The sequence below is a fragment of the Salvia splendens genome, chromosome 21 (genome assembly GCF_004379255.2).
Source record: "Salvia splendens isolate huo1 chromosome 21, SspV2, whole genome shotgun sequence".
Lineage (NCBI taxonomy): Eukaryota > Viridiplantae > Streptophyta > Magnoliopsida > Lamiales > Lamiaceae > Salvia > Salvia splendens.
This window is the reverse complement of record NC_056052.1, coordinates 7,966,186-7,984,010: the sequence shown is the minus strand read 5'-3', so window position 1 is coordinate 7,984,010 and position 17,825 is coordinate 7,966,186. Positions and strand designations below refer to the sequence as shown.

Below are 17,825 nucleotides of genomic sequence, written 5' to 3'. Positions count from 1 at the left end.
CTAAATAAAAAATTGTTAACTTAAGGTCCAAAATTTCGTTTACTGCCACTTAAATCAGTTGACTTTTAAATTTCATTTTCGTATTTATATATCCAAATGCAATCCCAAATTTCACCATTGCTTAGTCTGTGTTTCAATTGAGCTATTTGCTTGCCAAGACACAGTCACTAACAAAACCTGAGCTATTTTTTTCCCTCTTCCTCCCACCCATTTAAATTCTCGTAAGAGCTTGAACAAGATTCTGAAATGCAGGAATTCGACCCCTTCATAATGATAAAGAAGCTAATTGCTCACTAGATTTCTGCAATATTTTCATCTCATTCTTGATTTATTCAAATCTCCTCCGTGAAAACAATGTCCATGCCATTAGCCCTGATAATCACAATCCCTTCTGTTGCAACCCTCAAAACTCAATCAAAAATGCTTGTTTTCTGGTTTGCCCTCGCCACACGCCCTCCTGGCCTTGACCCATAAATTTCTTCCCTTTAATTTCACTTCATTTCCCTCTTTCTGTGAAAAAGATTCGATTTAGTGCCGAGGCCTATTTCAAGATTCAATTTTTTAAGATTATTGAAGCATGTGTTATTTGTGGCATGTCTTGAAACGAATATCTTAAGAATATTGTGTCTTGTGAATAGATTAAAATTTTCAATTTAACTTGTAATATGATGCAGTGTGATAATAATCAGTATGGTATTAGCTTCGAGTCTGATGGTGGACAGTTTGTGAATCAATTGTTGCATAGTTCTGAAAATAGGGGGTGTTTGTCTTTGCCTGTTAAGCAGTCTTTGGTGTTGGATGGTGAAAAGGGGGAGTTAGTGAAGGCTTGTGGAAGAGTGGGGAGAAAAAGAGGGGTTTCGGAGACGAAGACAGCAGAGGCTTTGAGCCATAGTGAGGCAGAGAGGAGGAGAAGGGAAAGAATCAATGCACATTTGGAGAGCCTCCGAGGGCTTGTACCGAGCAATGAAAAGGTCTGCTGTTTGAATGAATAGAATGCTTGTTTTTGAAGTTTGTTTACAATTTCTATCATTACTGTGGATTGATTGTTTGATTTGTATTGTTGATTACTTGTGTGCTTAAGAAGTAGGATTTGAGTATGTTTAGATTTTCCATCATTGTTTAGGATTATAGTTCCATATAGGCGAAGCATTGCTTGTTTAGCCCCTTTGATGATAGGTGATACGATGAATAGTAAGAAACGTCTGCGTTTTGATGAACTAGGCATTGATTCTCTTCGTCGAATGTGGACTGTGTGTGTTCTATTACAATACTCGATTAATGTATTAGACGTGTGTGGGATGTTGCCCTTTGAAATTAGGAAGTGAGAGAGGTATTCTACTCTTGAAATGTCAACTTCTGCAGTATTACATTAGTTAGTCAAGTATTGCTTCTGTATTTTTTAATGTCAGCTGGTTTTCAAAGCTATCCCCGGCTATACTTTGATGTGATCGAACGATGATTTTGGTTGGATGGAAGGCTAACTGCCTGCCGATGCATATCATGCTTAGTTTTACAAGTCAATTTCTAGCAGATGACTGTATTATATTTTAACTTGACAGCAAATCTTTGTCTTTGTGTTGATATAATAGTATGATTTATACAGTTTTCGTCTCGATGACAAAAGAGTTAGATGGGAAGTTGAGCTGCGATTGCGACTCTCAGGGAAAGAGAAGCTATATATTAAGTAGTTATTCATTGCAAATTTTGACTTGGTATTAGTTAGTAGTTTTCTTTTATACTTTAACATTTGTTGAAATGTTGCTTAATGCCTTTGATTTTAGTTTAGATAATAGTAATATACTTTTGTCTATTATTTGATACAATGAAGATCAAATCTTATAATTCTTGAAGTTTAATGAGAGTTATTTCTGTGAATTAGCAGATGGACAAGGCAACTCTACTAGCCGAAGTCGTAAGCCAAATAAAACAGCTGAGGGCGACTGCGTCACAAGCCAGCGAAGGCCTGCACATCCCGATGGACACGGATGAAGTGAAAGTTGAAGCGATTGAGAATCATAGTGGCGATGGCTCGTTCTTGCTTAGGGCTTCACTCTGCTGCGAACACTGGCCCTGATCTGCTGTCTGATGTGAGGAAGGTGATCAGAAGCCTTCCGGTTCGAGTGGTGAAGACGGAGATATCCACATAAGGAAGCAGGGTGAAGGTCGCGTTCTTGATTACTTCGGTTGAAGGGGACGGGGTGGTTGGCTCGGTTCGTGCAGCTTTGAGCGATGTTCTTGAGAAGGTGTCGGTGTTGGTGGAGTCAGCTGAGCAACTGTTTATTCCTCGTAAGAGGCAGCAGGTCTCGTGCCTCGATTCTTCATCGTGCTTGTTGCAGTGAGAGTTCGTGGTTGTCGCTATCCTATCGTGTAATCGGAGATGTGGTTTTGGGATTGTGTTGAATGCGCCAATGTAATTTTCGTTTTTGTTAATTTTCTCCTATTGTATTTCTTCTAAAACAAATAGCAAGTCAGTTTCTCGCCTTTAAATTTAAATTCATTTACTAATAAAAAAAATAAGTATGTGGTAATTTAGTCACTCGACAAAGAACTGTCAAATTCAGGTCAAAGTCCGGGGTGGATCTATTCATACCTTATGAGGGGCATTTGTCTCACCCTATATTTTCTCCTCTATATAAATATTGTCTATCATATACTCCATCCATCCTACTAAAGATGATTCACTTTCCTTTTTGGTTTGTTCCAATAAAGATGACTCATTACTATAAATGAAAATATTTTTATCTCTACTTATTCACTGTCTATTACTTTACTTTCTTTACTTAACACACAAAATAAAGTTGCATAAAACTCGTGCCGCCCAAGGAAGGGGTCATCTTCCTTGGGACAGAGGGAGTAATTTATTTCTTTTAATTTTTCAGGAAATGCCCCTCCTCGAGTTTTTAAATTTTCTTCATAGATAAATCTGCCCCTGTCCCTACAAATTCATGGCTCCGCCCCTGGTCGAAGTTGTGAACGTCGTGTTGAGTACACTGAGACAACCAGTTTATCTACTTGATGCCATTGCCTTGTTGGAGCTCCGAAGGGACTCTCGTCCGTCAATATACAACAGCGATGGCCTCAATTGAAACCATTGGTGCATATCTAGATTGTCTGATATATTACGCCATCCACAACCATGTTTTTAACCAATTCATTTATCACCCTACTTATAGGCTCTAGCTCTACAACACTTTTTACCACATTCTTTACTTAAGGAACAACTCTAAGACCATCCACAATAGGAATAGCCCAGCAATAGCCCAGCCATAGCCTAGCTACTGCCACATCATCAGAACTAAAAATCCTCCTGCCACATCATCAAAACAAGCAAATAGCCCAGCAATAGCCCAGCAATAGCCCAGCCATAACCTAGCCACATAATATCCACATCACTATTAACAAAAATATACAAAATGAAATAATTAACAATCACACAATATACAAAATTTAATTTACGAGACATATACGGAAAAGTTTAATAATAATATTAAAATTTAAAAAGTACAATAATTTTAAAAAATACATTAATTTTAAAAAAAATACAATAATAAAAAGGAGTGCCAATTTAACGAGAGAGTACTCGTTAAAACAAGTGGTGCGAATGAAAATGACGAGCAAAGCGCGTATATATAGTGTTTCGGAAAAAAAAAAATTTAATTTCGCGCTAGGCGGTGCGCTGGGCGATCCGGGCGCTGCAATAGCGCCGAGCGGACCGCCCAGCGCCACGCGACCGCCCAGCGCTGCGCGGTTTCTCTCTCCATTCGCCCGTTGGACGACTGCAATAGACCGCCCAGCGAACCGCCCAGCGCCGGCGCTCGGCTGGGCGGTCGGCTGGGCGGCATTGTGGATGGTCTAACAGTCACCCTGTTTTCACTTATCTATTCCTATGTCTAACCTTCTTATTTTCTTTTATATTTTAAATGTAAATTTATCCATTGATATCCAATTAAAATACACAAATAATTAATATTACATAATTAAAATATTCAACTAATTAAAAATTATATAAATAAAAACCATAAACCCCAACATAATTAAACTAAAGAAGGAATAAGTAAGTGGGAATAAAGTAAGTGGGAATAAGTTAAGTTAAGGAAGATAAAGTAGAAAATGAAAAACATAGATGAAGAAGGAATAAAGTAAGTGGGAATAAATGTGTTCACTTAAACTAAAAAGGAAAATGACGCAACTACTATGTAATGGCACCATAATAACAAAATGATTATACTATTATTGAACGGATGGAGTAATAGATAGTATGATTAAAATGAAAAAAAATAGATTGAAATCCATTGGAAAAAAGGATATAATTAAATAATTGTGAAAAAATTTTTATATACAAATAATTTTTTATATTAAAATAATAATTTCATATTCAAAAAAGAAGCCCACTTGTATATCTTCAAAGTCGACTTCACGCATTGAACCAAAAAAATAATATATGTCACACCAAAAAGTAATTTTACTCATATTAATACCAAGCTCAAATTTTACACTATTTTGGAGTATATGTCACACAAATTTTTTACAGTAGTTGTGGTATACACCCATCTTTATTGTTGTTCCATAGAAAAACTCAAAAGTGAATAATATTTTACATAAAAAATTATATTTAGTGTATGATTACAGTTAGTTGAGTCGGATTTTTAGTTTTTTTTTTTTTTTAAAAAAAAATTAACTTAAATTACAAATCAACTCCTATAACAAGGAGGAAAGACAAATTACGCCACCCAGGGTTCAAACTCGAGACCTCCAGGATGGACGCGGTATCCAGCACCCTTTACCGCTAGGCCAAGGGGCTTGGATGAGTCGGATTTTTAGTTTGAACAAACTACATTTAACAAAATATATCATTTTGCCTATGCTTATGTCTTTCAATTGAATATCATATTGTATAATTTAAATACTCAATAAAATTTAGATTTCCATTTATATGTATAGATATCAGATTCTATAAATTTGAAATATTGATCAATCAAAATTTCAAAAAATGATAAGAATATTGAATTAAATTTCGTAGTCTACCATCGAGGATCTCAATATCATAACAAATTTTATGCATGTGATTCAAAATGTAAAAGGCAAAAAAATCAAGTGACTTTATTAATTAGTTCAATATATTTTTCGGGATCGTTAGCCATAATTACTATTTTAACCAATGGTTTGCATTAACTAAAACTTCCTTTTTATATTTTTATTTTTTGATAACCCCTCAAAATCAACATCATCTAACTCCACAATTGTTAACAATGACTTGGGCCACCATCGGCAAATCATGGCTTCGCCACTGACTGCGCATATCCCTCTTTTAGGAGTGTAGGCATTTAATAATTGAGTACGCGCAAACTTAGTATAAACTACATTAATTTTATCATTTTTTAACTATCGATCGATCTTTATTTTTCAATATAGTGTAAAATTATATATTAATATATTAAATTTATTTGTCCTCTCAAAATATACTATACACATAATACTAGTACTATAACTCAATTAAGACAATTTTAAGTTAGTTAAATTGCGTACCCCATTCGCCTTCTCATCTAACAATTAAACAACTCTTAATTATTTGAAAAGAAAAATATAACGGCTTCATAATTTCAAATTCAATACTCATGCAACAAATTAAATTAAATATCCAGATATAAGAGTCATATACTATTTGAAATTCTATAAATTTTCATCTCCGATTCTCCATTCGTGCATAATGCATCAATAATTAATATCATGGGGAATATGAGTATATAAAGAGTGCTACATTTTCAAGATTTTAGTATGCAAAGCTAAGATGGCCGGATTCAAGTGTCATTCTTTGTTAGCAATTTTCATGTTATATCTCATATATGCAAAATCAGAATTATTTGCAAACACAAGTAATTATTTTGGAGAGTTAGCAAGTGGATGCAACTTGTTTAGTGGTGCATGGGTGCATGATTCTTCTTCACCTCATCTCTACGATTCTTCGACTTGTCCCTTCATTGATTCTCAATTTGATTGCCTCAAACATGGCCGCCCAGACAAAGATTACATCAATTACTCATGGAAACCAAGCTCTTGCAACTTGCCTAGGTAAGTTCATTCTTTTTAATGGTAAATAAACATAAATTTTAAAGACAGTGTCGAACGATATAACTCACTCTGTCTGAACTTTTCTTAAATTAATTTTATGTATTTGGCTACAGATTTGATGGTGTTGATTTTCTGAGGAGATGGAAAGGGAAGAAGATAATGTTTGTGGGCGACTCGTTGAGTCTAAATCAATGGAACTCGTTAGTGTGCATGCTACATTCTGCACACCTGAATGCTAAGACCACCTTCGTTAGACAAACCCCAATTTCTCATGTTACATTTGAGGTTAGTTTATTCCGCAAACCCTACAGTCCTAATGAAAATCGAGTCTAAACGATCTCAAATTGCGCTATTAACGTGACAAAATAAATTGTGCGAATCCTTGTTATTATAACTCAACGGTTAAAAATAACAAAAATAGGCTAGTACTCACGGACTGGTGTGTTGTGTTAAAAGATGAAACGATCTACCCCTATAAGTAAAAGAATCCCAAACTTGCTGGCATTGACAAACTTGACGTTGATTCGAGAACCGAGCAACACTTTGTACCTAAAATGCAAGATAAGATGGTAGAGAGGAAATGCAACATAATAAATAATGTTTTGCTTTAACTTTTGAAAATGCAGGAGTTTGGAGTGACAATATACCTCCATACAACCCATTATTTGGTGGACCTAGTGAAAGAAGCCAAAGGTTTTGTCTTAAAACTAGACTCCATTGAGAAGAAGGCAAAGCATGGCTAGGAATGGACATGCTTATATTCAACACATGGCATTGGTGCTCCACACTGGCCAAAGCACAAGGTTGGGACTTCATTCAATATGGTTCCACCATAGCCAAGGACATGGACCGCCTTCGAGCCTTCTCTCATGCCCTCACCACGTGGCCCATTGGGTCAACCAAAATGTCAACCCTTCCCAGACTAAGGTCTTCTTTCAAGGGATTTCTCCCTCTCATTCTAGGTAAAGTTCATTATTTACATAATTTTATAAATTCTTAGCATTATTTGTGTCCTTGTGGATAAATATAGTATATGTGGCTGTGTGTGCACTAAAAGGGACTGCGATGGAGCACGTGCACCGGATAAAGGGGGCCACGATTCGATAAGGCAGAGTCGGCTCTATAGTTGAATACTTCATCTAAGAAGTTTATTTCATCCCGATGTGGGATAATTAACACTTAGTTAATTAATCCCTTAGTTTTTTCTAATAACTCATTTCTAGCTTTATTGTGACTTACTTTATATATTATTTCTCACTCACGGGAATCGGATTTGAGAAAATGAATATGCTACGGGCATCTACTCGGAACTTAGATCGACGCTATTGCATTTAATTTCATAAAATTAAATGTCTTGTAATACTTGTTATTAGTCAAAGTCGTTTGACCAAGCACGATTCCAACAATAGGAAAAGAACATTAAAATGTGAGATTTACTTGTTTAAATGATGAGTGCATGTTGAGAGAGAGAGAGATGAACTACATAGTACATTGAGGTAAATGATGTTTGTTAGGAGACAATGTGTGAAGATGAGTGGGAAGCATATAATAAGAAGAAGAAAAATGTGGGGACTTTTTGGTGGGAATTCACATATTTCACTTTCCTGCACATCTGCTCTTTCTCATTTAATCATCTCTTCACAAGTACAAATGTTTGCTTCCACATACATTACTTTATTTTGAGAGAGAGATCGATCATTCATAAAGTGATTCTTTTTTGGGAAAGGGGTGGTAATTTCAGTATGCTTTAGATTTTGGAAATATTACATGTACATGTATTATTCGTCTTTTGAGGGTACCATCCTTCCAAAAGTTAAAGTTTCGATTCTTGTTTTAAATATTGGAACGGTCTTAATATAATGTCGTAATCACAGATATAAAAGAGATCGAACATAATATCCAATTCGATACAAGTATATTTAATGTGGGTGATGTCAAACCAGAAATTTCACTATATAATTTTGACGACGATTTATACAACGAGGGAGCACTCTATTTATAAATAAAATAAAGAGCCCTAATTATGGTCACACTAGGAAATATATTTCACAAGAAAATATTGCTAAAGGAATAAATCAAATATATAGTAGAAAATAATTGGCATGTGATTTAAGAAATCAATGTTTAAAAGTAAAATAAGAAGAGTGAATTTGAAAAAGAAATGAAAGAGGTAGTTGTGATAATCCAATATGAAATAAAATGTATTATAGCTACTAGTTTGGGATGTATGGAGTGTATATATATATTTTATTGTCTCAATAGAAATGAAACATTTAATTTTTGGCATGAAATTTTAGAGTGTTGTTTTATTTTATTGAGGAGAGAATGTAGTAAGAGAGTTGAAAAAGTAAAGATGATGTTATTTCTATTTTAGAAAACGTTTCATTTTTAATGGGTCAATTCAAAAAGAAAAATATTTCATTTATAATTAGACGGAGGATTATATATATACTCCCAACTGACACAGTTAGATAATTGATTATTTGTTGGAGGAGCAGCTACACCAACTAACTACCCACAAATATGTTTTGAGCCAATCTACAACATTTTCTTAAAATAATTTAAGAAAAAAAATGAAAATGAAATCTAATACTTCTTCCACAAGAATATGCATTTTGTGTTGAACATGATTTTAATGCATAATTGGTAAGTAAAAGAAAAGTAGAAAGAAAAAGTAATTAAGTACTTCCTTCGTATTAAAAAAATAGAAACATTTGAAATGAACGAGTTTTAATGCACAATTGGTAAAGTATGTGAGAAAAATTGGTAAAGTAAGAGAGAGGAAAAGAAAAATGAGTAAAGTAATAGAGATGAAGAGAAAAAATCGTGAAAGTAGAGTTAGTGGATTATTGGGTCAAGTTTCTATTTTAAGGAACGACCCAAATTGAAATAGTTATTATTTTTAAAAAATGGAGGGATTATTATTAATGGACAATGAATCTTGCCTTATTAGGTGAAAAGAGTTTCCAAATTAAAAAAAAATTAAGAGTTCAAACTCAAAAGACAAAACTCTCATCAAAGTAAATAAAATTTATTGCAATTGATGGCTCGACTTGTGGCCACTTGCATGGCTCGACTTGTGGCCTCTCGCCGACCAAGGTCTCTGGCTTTACGACTAGCAATTATTAGAATCTTGTTTAGTGTGCTTCTACATACTAGAAGCATGGGCGGATCTGCATGAAGTGAATTGCTGGGGCATTTGCCCCACCTTCAAAATCTATATCCATGGCATTTTTCTTTAAATTTAAAAATTTATTTAAAATTTATTTAAAATACTCTTTACAATAAAATTTGTTTATAAAATATTTTTGCCCTCCTCTCATCAAACCCTGGCTCCACCTTGGCTAGAAGTGAGTCGTTTTGTATTTCAGGATAACACGGTAATCTGAAAATAAGGTTTCCTCTGAAAGACTTATACTCTCTCCATCCTTGAAATTTTGACACATTTTTCTATTTTCGTCCGTCCTACAAAATTTGTCACATTTCACTTTTTACCACATTTGATAGTGGACCCTACCTTCACTAACTTATTCTCATTCACATTTATTAAAACTAATACTTTTAAAAGTATGACTCATATCCTACCAACTTTTTCACCCACTTTCCATTATATTTCTTAAATCGTGTCTGGTCAAACTGTGACAATTTAAAGGACGGAGGAAGTATAATTGATTTATTTATTTTTATTATAATTTTTATTCCTCGTTAGTTGTGATATTAAAGAGTATCCTCAAAACGATATGCATTTTTCTGATATTTCAAGCAAAGTCTAGCCAATAGAGCCCTGAAGTTGAGCAGTAACAAAATACTCCTTTCCTCGTAATGATGCCATACTTTTCTTTTTAATTTATTCCATAGTCACATTTTTATTTTTATAAATTTTCTTAATCCAATTAATACCTTCAACCATTTTTTCTTTTTCCAATTAAAGATTAAGCTCTCTCTTTGTTTAATACTTATACCTACAATTTTTTCTCAAAATTAAACACATTAATCTAACAATTATTAAAAAATGTGTCATCTTAATCTTTATATTAATTGTAATTAAATTACAGTATCACACTTCAAAAACCAATTCATTTCCTGTTCCACGCTCATTACAAAATAAAATAATTTTATAAATCCGAGCAATTTTAATAAGTGAAGGTGGGGTTATTTTATTTGGTTGTAAGCGTGGAGTAGAAAATAGATCGGTGTTTTGGAGGTGGAGCTAGATCTCCGTTCTCGTTTTCCAAACCGACTCCTACGATGCCGCTTGACGGTTCGGGAAGATCAGAAAAGCTTCTCGAATTAGCTAAACGCATCCGCCACGAAAATCGCAATCAAAATCCTGATGCCAACGTCACTCTCGGTAATTTCAAGAGCTCATGAATCTCAAATTTGCACCTGGACCCATCGAGCGCAAATAGAGCTGCAGTTTTGATTTGTTTGTTTTAAGATGAAAACGGTTATCTTCGCGTGATTCTCACTAGGAGATCTTCAAAATTATCATCCCATTCCCGGTAAAACGCTGCATTTTTTTGTAGATTGGAGATTTTACTAATTTGGTAGATATGATATTTTTTAATAATGATAATTTTGGGGAAATCCTTTTGTTAGGTGAAGTTGCTTTGCCCGGAGGGAAAGGGATGAACATGACAGTGATGATGTTGCTACGGCGTTGAGGGAGGCTCATGAGGAAATTGGATTGGATCCTTCTATGGTGGAAATTGTACGGTTCTTGAACTTTTCACACTAGGTAATTTTTTATTTTTCTCAATGTTAATGTATATATATAGTTAGTGATAAAATGCAACTCTATATATGTACAATCTCCAAACTGTGAGCTGGATAGTTAGATTTCAACATTTGAGATCCAGACTATGATCTAGATCGTTAGATTTCAACATTTGAGGTCAACAGATGACAAAAAATGTCAATACAATGTCAATCGGTTGACAATGTTGACATTTTGTTGACATTTTCTGTTGACGTTATTTGCCTCTGTTGATATCAAATCTTGAAATCTATCGGTCCAGACCATAGTTTGGATTTTTTACAAATATAGAGTTTGCATTTTATTATATCAAAGGATAGTGATAAAATGCAAACTCTATATTGTTTGGTCTATATTTTAAAAATAGACTTAGTGTGTATACTTTATTCAAAATCTGTAGTATTCTCAGAACTAAAGATCAGGTCTTGAGTTTTTCAGATAAATATTGCTGTAGTTCCAGTGATAGGGGTGATGTGGGATAAGACGGCCTTCGAACCTACCCTCAATGCAGCTGAAGTGGAGTCTGTATTCGATGCTCGCTGGAAATGTTTCTCAAGGTTGGCTCATTTTGTGCTCTCGGTTTTGTTTTTCAGTCATGACTCATGTTTGAACTGTGAATTTAAGCAATTGAAGTGCTTGATGGCACGCTGCAGGATGAGAATCGGAGACAAGAGGAGCAAGACTGGAAGGGTCAAAATATTTGCGTCATTTTTGATCATCAAATCGATAATGAGATGTATGTAATATGGGCTCTGACTGCTGGAATTTTGATCAAGGTTGCATCTGTTGTTTACCAACGGCACCGTCTTTTGAAGAGCGCCGGCCTCCATTCTGGAGTTATGAACCGATGAAGGTAATGGTGTACGTGTCTATATATCATGTATATCTTGTATCGTTTGTGATTCTATGATTTCTAGACTATCCAGCTCTGAAAGGATAAATATCCTATATTGAAGACTTCTGTTAACTTCAATTTTCTTTCATTTATTGGATTATTGGAATATATGAAAGGATTTAGTGTCTTCTCCACAAAATGCTTGGAATAGGTGCTTACTAGTGAATATTTAGATTATAGTGTACTATTAAACAAAAGAAATTACAGAGATGATTGCTTACACTTTCTTGAAAATTCACACCAAATGAATTGCTATAGAGTGATATTTGATAACATATTGGGAATTTAAGACTGAATAGAGGTGATAACGTAGACAGTCCTAGAGAAATCGGGTATAGAATTAGTGCTACATAGCCGTCCAGCGTGGAAACGTGGTGTTGAAGCTAGTGAATCCGCCATGACGAGGCATATCAACAGAACCAGGTGAAGCTCTGCCGTGACATCTGATGACAAGTCGCGGAAGTATCCGGCACGAGGAATGGAAGCAAACCGATAATATTGCCCATGAACACACCAGAATATAGCTGTTCAAAGAAAAGAGAGATCTCAGTCGTCTAGAGTTAAAGCTGCATAATATAAGAAGAATGTATATATGTACCGAAGACAGCATCAACGAGTTGGTCTTCTGCGACTTCTGTGAGGCGAAGTAATTGTTTGGAGGATAGTGTTATGTTGTGAGAGCGAGAGGAAGAACAAATACGAAACCCAGAAGGATGACACGTTCGCTGCTGTGGCGAACTCCGTGATTGACTTCGTCAATGGCTGTGAAAGGGTGCACGCGATTGCTATTCAAATGCCAAGGATAAAGTTGCTCTGATGTAAATTGACCAAGAAGTGCTGGCTGCTCGGCTCGTGCTCGTGATTCTACCTAACAGCGCTTCCTGCTCCGGACTGGTTATCTGCAAATTTTGAATTCATATAATTGCATGAATATATATCTATAGATTTCGATACCTTGACATGCTTTCTGATGATCCGGATACCTGTCCCGATGTTGCTATCTGTGATGGAGTCTGATCTAAAGGGTTAGAGCCAATTTGGTCATGCCCGTTACGAACTCTTCCTGGCTGATACTCTCCATCACCGGTGGTGTCAAATATGTTTCGATTTCGTCCAAAACAAGGTTTGTGCTGATGTCGTCGTCGTCCATCTTTACTCCTAAGACCAAGACTCTGATTTCTGCTGGTGTTACTAATGTAGTGTTGTCCTTACCAATTTTGTTGAACAACCTGTTTAGTATATGTGTGGATTAGTGAACTGTCGCGACCAATAAACGACAAAAATTTATGCAATATATGCATAAACTTACCTTTGTATCTTCACAATACTGGGCTTGCCATTTGTTGTTAAAAGTGTCAGTAGCTTATCCTTTGCATATTTGTCCACCATAAACTCGAAATGTCTGTTTTGTATCCACGGCTGGAACGACTGCACGAATATACAAAAAAGGGCAAGAATGTTGTGAAAGAACATAATAACATAACATTGTTTGGTGTTGCATTGCTAAGTATGAGATTAATCTGTGGCTCGTAACCTCTTTAGGACCCTCGTCCCCGCTTTAGAAATGATTAGAAACGCCCCAATCACTTAACGGATGAATGGGGAACGAAAGAATATCCGTTTAGATTGAATTAAACCATAATTAGGGTGAATGCAGGGTGTTTTAGGCTGCACCTGAGATATTTTTCATTGATTTGATATCTCAAAACACTAGATTTGGCTTATCTACATTCAAAATCCTGGTATTCTTGAGGTATATGTGTGTGTGTGTGTGTGAATATAACATATGCATATATTTTGAGCTTGAACATATCATCATGCTGTTGGAGGGAGATCTTGTTTATATATACCTGAAACAAAATGTAACCAAAGAGCAAAGCAACCGTGATAATGAGAGCGATAAGAATGAAGACTTTTTTCACCGACGACGAGGTGATAGCATTTTGAAGCTCAAGGATAAGATATGGCACCGAAGCTACCAACACCAGCCTGGCCGTCCAGCTCGTTTCAACGTCTGTAGTGATACTAGAGCCGGCTACATGAGAACCAACGGCCACATGTTAGATCGAAACAGTGATTTTTTAGTGTTCAGGAGAGAGGGAAATTTCCAGCACCTGTGGCAGTTTCAGGTTCGGAAGTATCGATTCCAGCATCGTCAGCCGGATCGGAACTTCCGAGCACGACGGTAAGGCCCCATATCAATGTGAGAAGGATAGCTACTCCTCCAAGCACCATCCCCATTCCTGATGTCACCCGTGCTTGAGCCTCTTCTGTGGTACTCGTAAGTATTGGTACTTGATTAAAACACACAGGATTTTATAAGAAAGCAAGCAGATGATTTTGTACGTACGAATAAATGTGGTTGATAACGCAACTTCTGAATATAGTTAATTATATCACAACTTTGATAATTTTCTCAATTCTTCTATTGGTTTGGGTTTGGGTGAAATTATGTACATGATTTTGAAGCCAAAAAATCTGTTAGCCTGATTTTATATTTTATACTCTCTCCATTCGCCATTAAATGTCTCATTTTTTCTTTTTTCTTTTTTCCGTCCGTCAATAAATATTTCATTTCACTTTAACTATATTTAGTATGTGATCCATATATTCCATTAACTCATTCCAATCACATTTTATTTTAAAAGTTAATAGTATATAAAAGTAGAATTCATATTTTACTAATTTTTTTAATCTACTTTACTTTATAAAGTAAAACAATTTTTTAAAACTCGGCTCGGTCATGGAACATTTAATTTTCTCCATATCTAATTCAATGCGGTAGAATACAATACAGTTCGACCATTAAAAAACTTCAATTACAAAAATTAAAAAACAAAAAAGTTGACTGGGTAGCGTTACTTTATATTTATCGACCCACTATGAAAATAGTAACTTGATAACTATGAAAACAGTAACTTGATATTAATAAACATAGAATTTTTCCATATTTAAGTCTTTGTTTTATCGACACCTACCCGCACGACTAATATAATGAAATAGGACATCTATATTTGTTTATTATTACATCGAACTATTCTCTCATGTGGCGATTAACAGATATTGATCCATGTGCATGCAATCATTTTTTATTGTTTCCTTTCCTTAATCTTATTCAACAAGTTGTGTCACACGAAAAAAAATAATTCTAAAGATATGAACAGTTATTTACTGGGATAATCTAGTGATTATTTTATTCCATACTGCATCGTTGCTTCCTAAGAATTTGTTAAAATATTATTATTTGCTTCATCAAAATATTGTTGTATCTTGGCTTTTTATCTGTATCCCACTCCCACGCATAAATAAAGACAAAACTTTATTTACAGTTGTAATATCACGTTTCGTGATATTTCAACGACGACTTTTAGTTGCACAAAACATGGTGAGAATATTGCTAGGGATTATCAATTGGTATATTCAGCAAGTATCAAAGAGAATATACTATAATTCTTTTATTTTTAAACATGAGCAAGCTACTTAAAAACATGATTAGCCACACCTATCATTTAATGGGATCTCAAATAATATTAATTATTAAGGTATGATAACTAATCGTGTGATTATAATCCGGTCTTTGATGCAACAAATCAAGTCTTCAAAATAATTTGAACCCCAAAAGTGACTAAGTATTACACTAGTATTTTTTTTATAGAGAAACTAAAACAATATACATAATGTTTATAAAAAGAACTCCGGTGGTGGGAATTTCGTGACTTAAACATAATTTGAAGACTAAAGTCCTAAATTGGTATGGTATATTTGTCTAAAAAAACTTTTTGATCCTATACATTCAATGTGTTAGTTTTTTTCCTTAAACAATATGTTTTGATCAATATTTAACGGTCAATCACATTTTAACCTGATTAATGAGTTAAATTAACAGACCAAAATATATATTCCCTCCGTTCCATAGTAGTGAAAGCATTTCTTTCCGGCACGCAGATTAAGAAAAAAGTGTGTAATGTATTAAATAAAAACATAATAAAGTATGAGAGAGGGAAAAGTAAGTGGAAAGAAATGTGTTGACTTTTACTAAAAATGGAAATGACTTCATTACTATGGAACGTACTAAAATGGCAAAATGATTCTATTACTATGGAATGAAGGGAGCAGTATATGACCAGAAAGTAACACATTTAATATGTATAAGCAAATAGTTTTTGCAATGTACGAGATCAATTTTGGACATTAGTCTAATTTGAATCTTAACAATTTTATTACTTCCACAACCTTATGCAAAAGCAAAACGACCTAAAACCTTTATTCATTCCCACTGTTATACTTATATGAATATATAGACGATTTTTCAAATATGACTAGGGTTTGATAAGTCAAAATATAATTTTGAATTTCGATTCAAATGTAAATAGTAAAACCCACTCAGTAATTAATTAACACGTTATACCTAGCTAGACCAATTATCGAATTTCATTTCAGAATTAAGTAAGTCAAACTCTATGAAATTAAATAAAGCATGAAAATATGTACTTACAAAGCATCATAACGAGCTGCGGAATCGTGCCGAGGAACTGAAACACGCTGCCGCCGACGACGCCCGGCCCGATGATCTGCAGCCACAGGTTCGACCCAGCGGCGACGTAGCTCCCTCCGATCGACAGCAAAATATTGTACACGACGATCATGAACAGCAATCCCCAACCATTGGTGGAGCATGGCAGGAATCCGTACACCGGCTCGCACGTCACCGTGGCGGCCGAAAGAGGCGCCCACTGCAGAAACTTGCCGCCGTCGCCGTCGACGTCGATGTCGGAGACGGAGCTCCGGTCATCGGCGATCGAGCGGCTGTGGGCTAGGTGGCTGATTGCGAGGAGGAGCAGAGACGAAACGACGACAAATCGTGTCATCGTAGCGGTTGGGTTTTGGAGGGAAAATTGATGTGAAAATTAGGTTTTGATGTATGGATTTGGGATTTGGGGGGTTTGGATGGAGCTGCATGTGTGGGCCGTGGGGCTTTTATGTGTGTTGTTTATGCGTGTGAGTTGATTTTAGTTGTTATTTTATATTACTCCCTCTCCCTCTGTACAATTTCTTAGTCAACACGGAATTTTAAGAGCTATTGGTTAATGCGTTTAACCGTTGAGAGAAAAAGTAGGTGTAAATATTAAAATAGGGAGCAAAAGAAAAATGAATATTTTAATAGAAGTGAGAAAAAATCGTTGAGTATATTAATTGGAGAGAAAGTTTCAAATATAGAAATATGTCATCTTATTTGAGACAAACTAAAAAAAAATGTGTCATCTTAAATGTGACGGAAAGAGTATTATATAATAATATATAATAAAATACAATTAAAATGAGTTAATATTTCACTTCCAAAAGTATTAAAATGAATTGGATAATTAATAAGGTACGAACAAAATTAAAAACTGAAATACATGATAAAGAGACGTTATCACGGAAGGAGTAATAATTAAGCTTAGAAAAAGAAAATAAACTTATTTGGGAACTTCGTAGGATACAGTATGTCATAAGCCCTCAAAGTTTAGAGATACAAAATATCCTACTCCTATGTATACAATATATGGTTCTATTAATTATGTTTTATATTTTATATTTTATATGGTTCTATTAATTATATTTTATATTTGTGTGATACTGGAGTGTAAAAGCTATTATTATATATTTCCTCCGTCCCATAAAAATATGACATATAATATGACATGAGAATTAAGATGAAATTGGTAAAATAAGATAGAGGAGGAAAATGATTAGTTAAAGTAGTGTTAGTGGATAGTGAGACCTAAATTATTATTAGTAATTTAATGGTGGTATAAGTTTGATAGAAATGTCCATATTTTTGTGGGAAAGAGAAAATATTAATATTATAATAAAATATAATTAAAATGAGTTAGTAGAATATATGAATCACTGCCAAAAATATTAAAAATGAATTGGATAATTAATAAGGGATGACAAAATTAAAAACTGAAATAATACATAATAAGGGACGGAAGGAGTAAATATTTAAGCTTAGAAAAAAGAAAAATAAACTTATTTGGGAACTTCGTAGGATTCAATATCTCCATAAGCCCCTCAAAGTTTAGAGATACAAAATATCCTTCTATTAAAATTTTTCACCTA

The 17,825-nt window shown here is 34.6% G+C and overlaps 1 protein-coding gene and 3 pseudogenes across 1 annotated transcript; 3 read left to right on the top strand and 1 right to left on the bottom strand.

Annotated features, from left to right (window-relative positions):
- Positions 1–136: 136 nt before the first annotated feature.
- On the top strand, positions 137–2,421 carry LOC121783787 (annotated as a pseudogene).
- A 3,367-nt stretch (positions 2,422–5,788) lies between these two features.
- LOC121784150 lies at positions 5,789–7,035 on the top strand (annotated as a pseudogene).
- A 2,077-nt stretch (positions 7,036–9,112) lies between these two features.
- LOC121784149 lies at positions 9,113–11,757 on the top strand (annotated as a pseudogene).
- Positions 11,758–13,025: 1,268 nt separating this feature from the next.
- On the bottom strand, positions 13,026–16,588 carry LOC121784148 (sodium/calcium exchanger NCL2-like). The gene is made up of 4 exons (XM_042182328.1): positions 16,216–16,588; positions 13,835–14,014; positions 13,571–13,755; positions 13,026–13,148 (listed from the first exon to the last, which is right to left on the bottom strand). The coding sequence occupies exons 1-4, from the start codon at positions 16,586–16,588 to the stop codon at positions 13,026–13,028; spliced, it is 861 nt and encodes a 286-aa protein (XP_042038262.1).
- Between the last annotated feature and the right edge of the window lie 1,237 nt (positions 16,589–17,825).

Excerpts from the sequence above, each read along its gene's own strand:
- LOC121784148 (XM_042182328.1), bottom strand. The coding sequence starts at position 16,588 with ATGACACGATTTGTCGTCGTTTCGTCTCTGCTCCTCCTCGCAATCAGC. Across the intron at positions 14,015-16,215 it reads GCAGCTCGTTATGATGCTTT|TACCAATACTTACGAGTACC; the intron begins GTAAGTACATAT and ends GTTTTAATCAAG. Across the intron at positions 13,756-13,834 it reads CGAACCTGAAACTGCCACAG|CCGGCTCTAGTATCACTACA; the intron begins GTGCTGGAAATT and ends GTTCTCATGTAG.